This window comes from Hemitrygon akajei, chromosome 16 (assembly GCF_048418815.1).
Source record: "Hemitrygon akajei chromosome 16, sHemAka1.3, whole genome shotgun sequence".
NCBI lineage: Eukaryota > Metazoa > Chordata > Chondrichthyes > Myliobatiformes > Dasyatidae > Hemitrygon > Hemitrygon akajei.
This window is the reverse complement of record NC_133139.1, coordinates 58,179,618-58,189,933: the sequence shown is the minus strand read 5'-3', so window position 1 is coordinate 58,189,933 and position 10,316 is coordinate 58,179,618. Positions and strand designations below refer to the sequence as shown.

At 39.7% G+C, this 10,316-nt stretch overlaps 1 protein-coding gene across 2 annotated transcripts in view; it reads left to right on the top strand.

The window, feature by feature from the left end:
• Positions 1-1,942: 1,942 nt before the first annotated feature.
• The window catches only part of kri1 (KRI1 homolog), a 67,543-nt gene continuing 59,169 nt past the window's right edge, over positions 1,943-10,316 (top strand). The window contains exons 1-2 of one of the 2 annotated variants that reach the window (XM_073068949.1): positions 1,943-2,097; positions 4,055-4,125. In XM_073068949.1, the coding sequence (XP_072925050.1) occupies positions 2,013-2,097; positions 4,055-4,125 (156 nt within the window). In that variant the 5' untranslated portion in view covers positions 1,943-2,012. Of the gene's footprint in view, positions 2,098-2,162; positions 2,327-4,054; positions 4,126-10,316 lie in introns of those variants that run through there. The other variant, XM_073068951.1, reaches the window with a different exon arrangement.

The window sequence follows — 10,316 nt, the reverse complement described above, 5'->3', positions numbered from 1 at the left end:
AGCTGTTGCTTGTAAATTTTTTCAAAGTCTTACATCCGCATTTCTTCCTATTTGTGAAATATTACTTCATTGTGTCTCCATTGACATTTTTGAATGAGACTTCAAAGTGATCTTGTGTTTGCTCCCTCTGCTGCATGCAAATGATACCAAGGCATTGTTCTCATATAGAGATCATGGGCTTTCTCCAACATCTCCTACAATCACAATGACCAAAAAACAGATTATCCAGTTAGTACTATGTGTTAGTACATTGTTGCACATAAGAAAGAAAAACAAAGATTAGCTTTATTTTTCATGTGTACATCTAAGCTCTGAATACAGTGAAATGTGTCATCAACCAACACAGTCCCAGTAAGTGCAGGTATGTGCAAGTGTTGCTACATTTCCCACTGTCAACATAGTATGCCCTCAAATGGGAGAGGAAACCAGAGCACCACTCACTCACGGGGAGAACATACAAATTCCTTACAGACAGCGGCAGGAATTGAACCTGGATTGTTGGAGCTATAAAGTGTTATGCCAACTGCTTTGTGACCACGCTGCTCAGTTAGTTCACTTTATCTACATTAAAACAATGCCTACGTCAAAAGTAGTTAATTTGCTGTAAAGCAAGATGAATGAAAGATGCTAACATTATTTGAAATTTTTTTAGAAGCCTCCCTTGCCTTCTATTTTTACAATTAAATTGGCCTCTGTCAGCTCTGTGTAGAAATGTTGTCCTCAGACCATGAGAGGTAGTGCCAATTCCCAGTGCTTCATCTCCCACTTTCTCTGTCAGGGTGTCCAAAGAGAGATCTGAAGTTTCAAAAAGTTCCACTCCTGTACTCTCACTTATTTATGAAAATAATTATCTAAAATTGCATACCATGTTTCTCAAGATGTTAATAATAACTATGACCCTGATCCAACATCACAGAAGGAAAAGCAAAAATTAAAATCCAAACTTTTGGAGGAACTCAGCGGGTCAAGCAATATCTGTGGAGTGAAAAAGATAGTTGATGTTTGGATTGTGACCTTTCATCTGAATCAAAAGATAGAGAGGAGATGGTCAGTACAGAGAGATATGGGGAAGGGGGTGGAGCAAGAGCAGGTAGCAGGTGGGTGGATCAAGGTGAGGATGGGTGATAGGCAGATACTGGGAGATGATAGGTGGAGGCAATAAAGGGCTGCAAATAGTGGAATCTGATAGGGAAGGAAGGTGGAGCAAACGGAGGTAGTGAGAGCGGATTGGTACAGTTGGAGGTGTGTGTGGTTGATGGGGTGTGGCAGGGAGTATAGAAGGAACTTAAGAAGGGGAGAGAAAAAGAAACAGTGGGTATTCAGGTAATCTGCTCCCCTTTTGTTTCTTCTCTCCCTCCTTTAGTATTTGGAAGGAAATCTTCAAATGGGTAGTTCAATTCTTAACGGAAATTTGTTAAGATCAACACTTTGTTTTAATATACTGGCCCGCAGTATAAAATCTTAATAGATTGCCACCAATTTAAAAGTTCCAGGAGCCTAAAGAAGGTATAATTGGCTACATTTCCTATAATTGGTTCAATCTGTATTTGTAATTTTGTAGAGTCCAGCAGAGGTTGAAAGATTTGAGAAATCATGAGCGAAGGCACACTAGTTGAAAAGGAAATCAATGTAATTTTTTTTGGTAAAATAAAACCAAACATTTCACTCTAGAACTTTCAGTAATGAACCTTGTCTTTCAGTAAAAGTCTTGTGAAATGTGACTCATGAACACTCAACACTAAGGAGTTGATTCTTCATTCTGAGGTGTCAAAACATGTTAATATAGCAATTGCACGTACATTCTAAGATTGAGCAACTAGATAATACTGTGGCACTGGAAATTAGAATATGCGCCCTTTAGCGAAACCATACCAATGTAGGCAGAACAGACCCCCCACCGGTCTCGGCCTCGGGGAATGGTGCCTTTAAACGCCTCTGCGGCACGCCATTGGCTGGCTGTGACCCCTAACCCGTGATCGGTTGGTGGGATCACCCGTCTGCATGGTAACGGCATGGAGTCGGGCTCAGAATTCAGGATCAATCAGCGCTTCGCCGGTCGCTACGATCGATACCGACAGAAGGAAGAGCTGCAGCGGCGTGAGTGGTGGGCTGAGGGACAAGCGGGAGCCCGAGGGTGGTCTGTCCCTGCCGTTTGGCCACTGGTTCTGTGGCAGCGGGAGGCCTGCGGGGTAGGCCTTGGTGAACGCTGCATTCCACCATGAAATCGGCGCACACCGCGATTCGATTAGCACCATAAAGGCTGTGTCTATGTGTAACACCAGCTCTGAGCGCCCCGTCACGGCGTGTGAAGGCAGCCTAAACTCTGGTTAGACTGAACTTGGAATATTGAGATCAGTACTGAGCCCGCCGTCGTAGAAAGAATGGGGAGCCTTTGGAGAGGCTACAGAGGAGTTTTACCGGGTTGCTGGAACACACACCATTAGGAGAGGTCGACAAACTTGGGTCGTTTTCTTTGGGGCGGCGAGGGCCGTGAGGCGACCTGATAAAAGTTTATAAGATTATGAGAGCAGAAATAGAGTAGACAGCCAGTATCTGTTTCCTCGGATCAAAATATCTAACACTAGAAGGCATGCATTTAAAGTGAGAGGGGGGAAGTTTAAATGAGATCTACTGGGTCAGTATAAGCTGATGAGGGATATGGATAGAGTAGATCTTTTTCCTAGGGTAGAAATGTCAAATACTAGAAGGTGTCTATTTTACATAGAGTGCTGGATGTCTGTAATACGCTGCCAGGGGTAGTGGAGGAAGGTACCATAGAGGTATTTAAAAGGCTTTTGGACACATGAATATGCAAGGATGAGCGGTATGGATCATGTGCAGACAGAAGAGATTTAGTTAATCTAAACCTTCTTATTCTCATCCATAGATGCTGTCTGATTTGCTAAGCATTTTTGTGTTCAAGATTTTAACGTCTGCAGAATCTCTTGTATTTATAGTTTAATTTGGAATCGTGTTAGTATTGACATGTGGGCTGAATGGCTTGTTCCTGTGTTTTTATTATTCTATGTTCTAGAAAATGGTGCTTGCCTGGTAGAAAGTAATCTTTATAAAATATTAACTTAGTGTATATGTAAAGTATGTGTAATATGTGTATGCATTGTAAGTTAGACATGCTTTATATGATATTATAACTTTTAATCTTGGTTCTGTGCAGAGTGAATGAGTTCTTCAGTTGTTATGTGCAGTGTGGACAAAATAGAACATAGTATTCAGCATAGAAACAGGCCTTTCATCCCACCATGCCTTTGACAAACACAGCACCAAATTATGCTAAACCATTCCAGCACATGATTTGTATCCCTCTGCTCCATGCACATTGTGTGTCTAACAGTCTCTGAAATGCCATTCTGTATCTACTTCCATCACCATGCCTGGCAACACAGAGATGTACTCTGTGTGTGTGTGTGTGTGTGTATGTATATATGAAAAAGCGCTTGCTGTGATGTTTCTTTTAAACCCTTCTTGCCCTAACTGTGCCCTGATGTACTTGACAACTTTACCTGGGGAGAAAAATTCTGACTATCTATGCCTCTCCTAATGTCGTCCCTCTAATCCATGCAATATCCTGGTGAATTTGTACTGTAGCTGCTACAAAGCCTGCATCCTTCCACTAATGGGGGCTACAAAAATTGTATATGATACTCCCAAGTGTGGCCTAAGCACAGATTTATACAGCTGTAACCTTTTCCTGATTCTGAGGTTCGGTGCCCTGACCGGCCAATGAAGGCAAGCTTTCTTTACTGCCTTATCTACTTGTGTAGCCACTTTCAGGAAGCTATGGACTTGGACTCCAAGACCCCTCTGTACATCAATGCTGTTAAGGATCCTGCCATTTACTGTATAGTTTTCCCTTACAGATGGCATTCCAAACTCCAAAACTTCACTCTTGCCTGGATGAAACTGTCTTCCACTTCTGTGCCCATATCCATTGTGGATTTATATCCTGCTGAATTCTGTGACAACCTTCACTGTCCACAACTCCAATTTTTGTGTTGAATGCAAACTTACTTTAAAGTTACTTTTTAATTCCCAGTGAAGGATCGCTATGGTGATGAGGCAGGCGAAGAAGACAGCTCCAGCTCTGAATCTGATGACAGTGAATTGGTAAGGTTTCTAAGCATATTTTGTTTCAATATGTCTGTTCCTTCCTTGAAATTTAAATATTGAAGGACCATGATAACTTACAGTTTGGGGGTATTTGGAACTGGATTATTACTGTCATTTGTACCCAGATACAGTGAAAAGTTTGTTCACATAGATCTATTACAGTGTATTGAGGTAGTACAAGGTAAAACAATAACAGATGCAGAATGAAGTGTAACAGCTACTGAGAATGTGCAGTAGAGGTAAACAAAGTGCAATATCACAACAAAGTAGATTGTGAGGTCAAAAGTCCAACTTGTAAACTTGTAACAGTGGAGCAAAAACTATCATTGAGTCTGGTGGCACGTTTTCAGCCTTTTTTTAAAATCTACTTGATGGGTGAGAAGAGAGAATGTTTGGTGTGGGTGTGGTCTTTGATTATGCTGGCTGCTTTACTGAAGTAGTGAGAAGTATAGACAGAGTCCATGGTTTCTGTGATGTGCCTACAACTCTCTGCATTTTCTTATGTTCACATACAGAGCAGTTGCCATACCAAGCTGTGATGCAACTGGATAGGATGCTTTCTATGATGAATTAATAAAATTTGGTAAAAGTCCACAAGGATGTGCCAAATATGTTTAGCCTCTTGAGGTGGTTAGCTTTCTGCATGGTTGGACCAGAACAGGCTAATCAAACTCAACACCATGAAAGAGAGAGGGGCATGTGCACTCTCTCCCCTTCCTGACTAGCTCTTTTATTCTGCTGACATTAAAGGGAAAGTTGTTGTCTTGACATCATGTCACTAAGCTCTCTACTTCCTTACTGTTGTCTGACTTATTGGTATTGTTATTTGAGAATCGGCCCACTGTTAGGGCAACCAACATACTCTTTACCTAAATTGATGCAATCCTTTGAACAATATGGTCAATTATCAGGATACAAGATCAACATAGATAAAACCCAATTACTTTCATATTACTATAGCCCACCAAGAGAAATTGAAAGTCGATACCCCTGGGCATGGCACACAGAGTCTTTCAAATATTTGGGCATCATCATGCCAAAAGATTTGGCAAAATTATCAGAATGTAATTATCAGCCTTTATATAAAAAAATTAAGTAAGATATGGCAAGATGGAACCTGATTCCTTTTTTCAGTCTCAGTTCAAGGATTGAGTCTATTAAAATGAATATACTGCCCAGACTGTTACATCTCTTTCAGACCCTACCAATAGAGATAAATCAAAATCAATTCAATGAATGGAACAAGATGTTATCAAGGTATATTTGGCAGGGTAAAAGGCCTAGAATTCGTCTCATAACTTTGCAATTAGCAAAGGAAAAGGGGGGGTTGGGGCTTGCCTTCTCTTAGAGATTATTATTTTGCAGCACAGTTGAGATCTGTGATATGTTGGTGCAACCCATCATATGACGCTCAATGGAAAAACATTGAGGAGCGGGTACTTCCCATCCCCATACAAGCAATTTTGGCTGATAACAACCTGCAAAGGTACATAAATACTATTGATAACCCATGGGTGAAATTGACTCTTAAAATATGGAAAACTACTATAAAAGAATAAAATCTCGAGGGAGATATTGCAATTCTTTAATGGTGTGCATATGACTCTGATTTTACACCAAATAAATTGGATGCTAGATTTAAGGACTGGACAGCTAAAGGAATAACAGTTCTTTGCAACATAATGAAAGAAGGAACACTGTTCAGTTTTGAAATGCTTAAAGAGAAACACTTACTAGAAAAACAAGATTTTTATCGGTATTTACAAATGCGACAATATGTTATTAAGACGCTTAAAAATGTAACCAAGGCAAGTACATGCTTGATAGAGCTATTTAGAAAAGCATATAATTCAGATAATGGTAGTAGAATCATTTCAAGCATGTATAAGGGTTTGTCAAATCTTAAAACACATTTGACTTCATACATTAAAACAAAATGGGAGAAGGAAGGAGGGATAATTATATCAGAGGAAGAATGGACAATAATATGGAGGTATCAATGGAAGTGTACCAGTTCACAGAAATAGAGGGAGTTTGAATGGAAAAACTTAATAAGATATTTTATTACACCCTCTCAGAAATCCCATTATGATAGTAACCTCCCGGTTTGCTGGAGAAATTATGGAAATCAAAATGCAAATCATTATCATATTTTTTGGGACTGCCCTGTTATCAAAGACTATTGGAGGGGGATACACAATGCCCTACAAGGCATCGTTAAATGTGAAATACCCTTAGAGAGTAAGACCATATATTTTGGATATATACCTCAAGAATGGTTGAAAAGAGATAAATATTTAATGAATATACTGTTGGTGGCTGGTAAAAAGACTCTTACTAGGAAATGGTTATCACAGGAGAGCCCAACTTTAAATGCATGGATGAAAATTACAATGGACATTTACAAAATGGAGAAGATAACAGCATCTGTTAATCATAAGCTGGAACAATTTGATTCATACTGGGAAAAATGGTTTAACTACATAATGCCTCATAGGCTTGATTTTATTCTCACAAATCAATGAATATGTTGTAAAAAAAAAGATCACTCCCTACTTGTACATAGTTTTTTCCTTTTGCTTGTTTTTTCTTTCCAATCTTTTCTATAAGTGTATACCTCAGATAAATATTTTGATGTTGATTTGTGATATATATGATTATATGATATATATGTACAACATCTGAAATGCATCTTATGGAAATGTTTGTTTGATGATGAACTTCAATAAAAAATAAATTACAAAAAAAAAGAGTATCATCCCACTGCAGTGGAATCATAATAAAAGATATAGGAGCAGAATTAGGCCATTGGGCCCATCGAGTCTGCTCCACCATTACATCATGGCTGATCAGTGGCTAAAGAAATTCCTCCTCATCTCCTTTCAAAAAGGACCCCCCTGTATTCTGAGGGTGTGTCCTCTTGTCTTAGACTCTCCCACCATCGGAAACAGCCTCTCCGTGTCCACTGTTTCAAGGCCTTTCACCATTCAATTGGTTTCAATGAGGTCACCCCTCATTCTTCTGAATTCTAGTGAATACAGACCCAGAGCCATCAAACGCTCTTCATATGACAAGTCATTCAATCCTGGAATCATTTTCATGAACCTTCTTTGAACTTTCTCCAGTTTCTGCACATCCTTTCTAAGATAAAGGGCAAAACTGCTCACAATACTCCAAGTGAGGCCTTGCCAGTACTTTATAAAGTCTCAACATCACATCCTTGATTTTATATTCTAGCCCTCTTGAAATGAATGTGAACATTGCATTTACCTTCCTCACTACAGACTCAACCTGAAAATAACCCTTTAAGGAATCTGGCACAAAGGCTCCCAAATCTCTTTGCGTCTCAGTCCTTTATATTTTCTCTCCATTCAGAAAATAGTCAACCCTTTCATTTCTTCTACCAAAGTGCATGACCATACACTTCCCAACACTGTGTTCAGTCTGCCATTTCTCTGTCCATTCTCCTAACTTATGTCCTTCTGTAGCTTCTCTACTTCCTCAAAACTACCTGCCCCTCCACCTATCTTTATATCGTCTGCAAACTTTGCAACAAAGCCATCAATTCCATCATCTAAATCATTGACATGTAACGTAAAAAGAATTGGTCCCAACACAGACATCTATGGAAAATCACTAGTCACCAGCAGTCAACCAGAAAAGGCTCCCTTTTTTCCCTCTCTTTTCCTCCTGCCAATCAGCTACTGCTTTATCCATGCTAGAAACTTTCCTGTAATACCATGGACTTGTAGCTTGTTAAGCAATCTTGTATGGCACCTTGTCAAAGGCCTTCTGAAAATCTAGGAACACAACATCAACCGATTCTGCTTTGTATATACTGTTCGTTATTTCTTGTTATTTTCTCTTGAAACCATGCTGACTACAACTTAAGTTTCATGTGCCTCAAAATATCCTGAGACTTCAACCTTAATAATAAACTCCAACATCTTTCTAATCACTGAGGTTGGACTAACTGGCCTATAATTTCCTTTTTTCTGCCTCTCTCCCTTCTTGAAGAGTGGAATGACTTTTACAATTTTCCAGTCTTCCGGATCCATTCCAGAATCTAGTAATTCTTAAAAGATCATTACTAATGCCTCTAAGATCTCTTCAGCCACCTCCTTCAGAACCCTGTGGTGTACATCATCTAGTCCAGGTAACTTATCTACCTTCAGACCTTTCAGTTTCAGCAAGAACTTTCTCTTGAGATAAGGTAACTCCACACACTTTATGATTCTGACACCTGGAACTTCCACCTAACTGCTTGTGTCTGCCACAGTGAAGCATGACATAAAATACTTGTTTAGTTCATCTGCCACTTCATTGTCCCCCATTACCACCTCTCCAGCATTGTTTTCCAGTGATCTGATATCCATTCTCACCTCTCTTTTACAGTTTATATATCTCTTGGTATCCTCTTTAATATTATTGGCTAACTTACTTTTGTGTTCCATCTTTACCTTCTTGTGATGTATTTAATTGTATTCTGTTGGTTTTTGAAAGCTTTCCAATCCTCTAACTTTTCACTAATTTTTGCTCTATTATATGTCCTCTCTTTGGCTTTTATGTTGGCTTTGACTTCTTTTGTTTGCCACAGTTGTGCCATCTTTTCTTTAGAATACTTTTCCTCTTTAGGATGTATATATCCTTTGCCTTCGAAATTGCTTCCAGAATTTCCAGCTTTGCTGCTCTGTCATCATCCCTGCCAGTGTTCTTGTTCAATCAGTTCTGGCCAAATCCCCCCTCATGCCTCTCTTATTTCCCTTTACTCCACCATAATACTGATACATCTGACTTTATCTTCTCTTTCTCAAATTTCAGGTTGAGTTCAATCATATTATGATCACTTTCCCTTAAAGCTTCTTTTATCTTAAGCTCTCTAATCAATGCCGGTTCATTGCGTAACACCCAATCCAGAATAGCTGATCCCCTAGTGGACTCAACCATGAGCTGCTCTGAAAAGGCATCACCTAGGCACTCTAGAAATTCCTTTCCTGGAATTCTGTACCAATATGACTTTTCCAATCTTCTTGTATATTAAAAAGCCCATTAACTTGCAAACTTGCAGATTAGAGCAGGATCATATCATGCAGTTGTGAGTGTATGGGGAGATGATGAATGTGGTTTTTAATTGGAACTGATCATTTAGGAGACCAGTGGCAAAGTGTATCAAGTCTGAAGTGATGAACTCTGCCACAAAGCCTGTACGTGTAAATCCAACTTTTGTTTTAACTGAACAAGAGTGGGTATAAGGTCTCGAGCCTGTGATTGCAGTACAGCAGCCTATTTCCTTGCTATTTCCCTCCCCAACCCACTCCTCCCCCCACTTGCCCGCACACAGTGGCATGCCACTGAAAAGCAGTGGAATTTTTAGGAAAGAATTGGCTTTATGCAATTCAGGTTCTTTAAATAAAAGAATCTTGGGCAGCAAAATAGCATAGTAGTTACCATAACACTTTATAGTGTCATCAACCTGGGTTAAGTTTTTCTGCTGTCTGTAAGGAGCTGGTATGCTCTCCCTGTGACCACGGAGTGGGTTTCCTCTAGGTGCACTGACTTCTTCCCACAATCCAGAGATTTATGGGTTAGTAAGTCATTGGCGCCAAAAGCACGGAGATACTTGTGGACTGCCTCAGAATGTCCTTGGACTGTGGTGTTGGTCATTGATGCAAATAGTGCATTTCACTCTGTTTCAATGTACTTGTAACAAATAAAGCTTAAGCTTTAAAAAATGTTTAAAATGCTGTTAATAAAGTTGGTTGGTTGTTAGCATGGTGTTCCATATGCATGGTCTGAATGGGCATAAGTTGAGGACAGAATAGTAGCTAGAATCTGAAAGATGAGAGAAATGTTCTATCTTTGGCAGACCCAGAGTTCTTAGTTGTCCAGTCTCCAAAGTTTCAGTCTTGTTCTGGAGTATAGATAGAACGTTACAGCATTGGAACTGACCCTTCAGGCCACTGTCTCTGCTGTAGCTGTGATGCCCAACTAACTAATCCTACCTGACTACATATGATCTTTTTCTCTCTTTTGTTAAAGTCTGTTAATGTGTCAGTTTAAATGCCTCTTAGATGTTCCTATCATATCCCCTAGCAGTGCATTCGAGGCACCCATCACTCTCTGGGTCTCGTGTAACCAAAAACCTTGCCTTGCGTATCTCATTAAAGTACCCCATGACCTCTAGTATT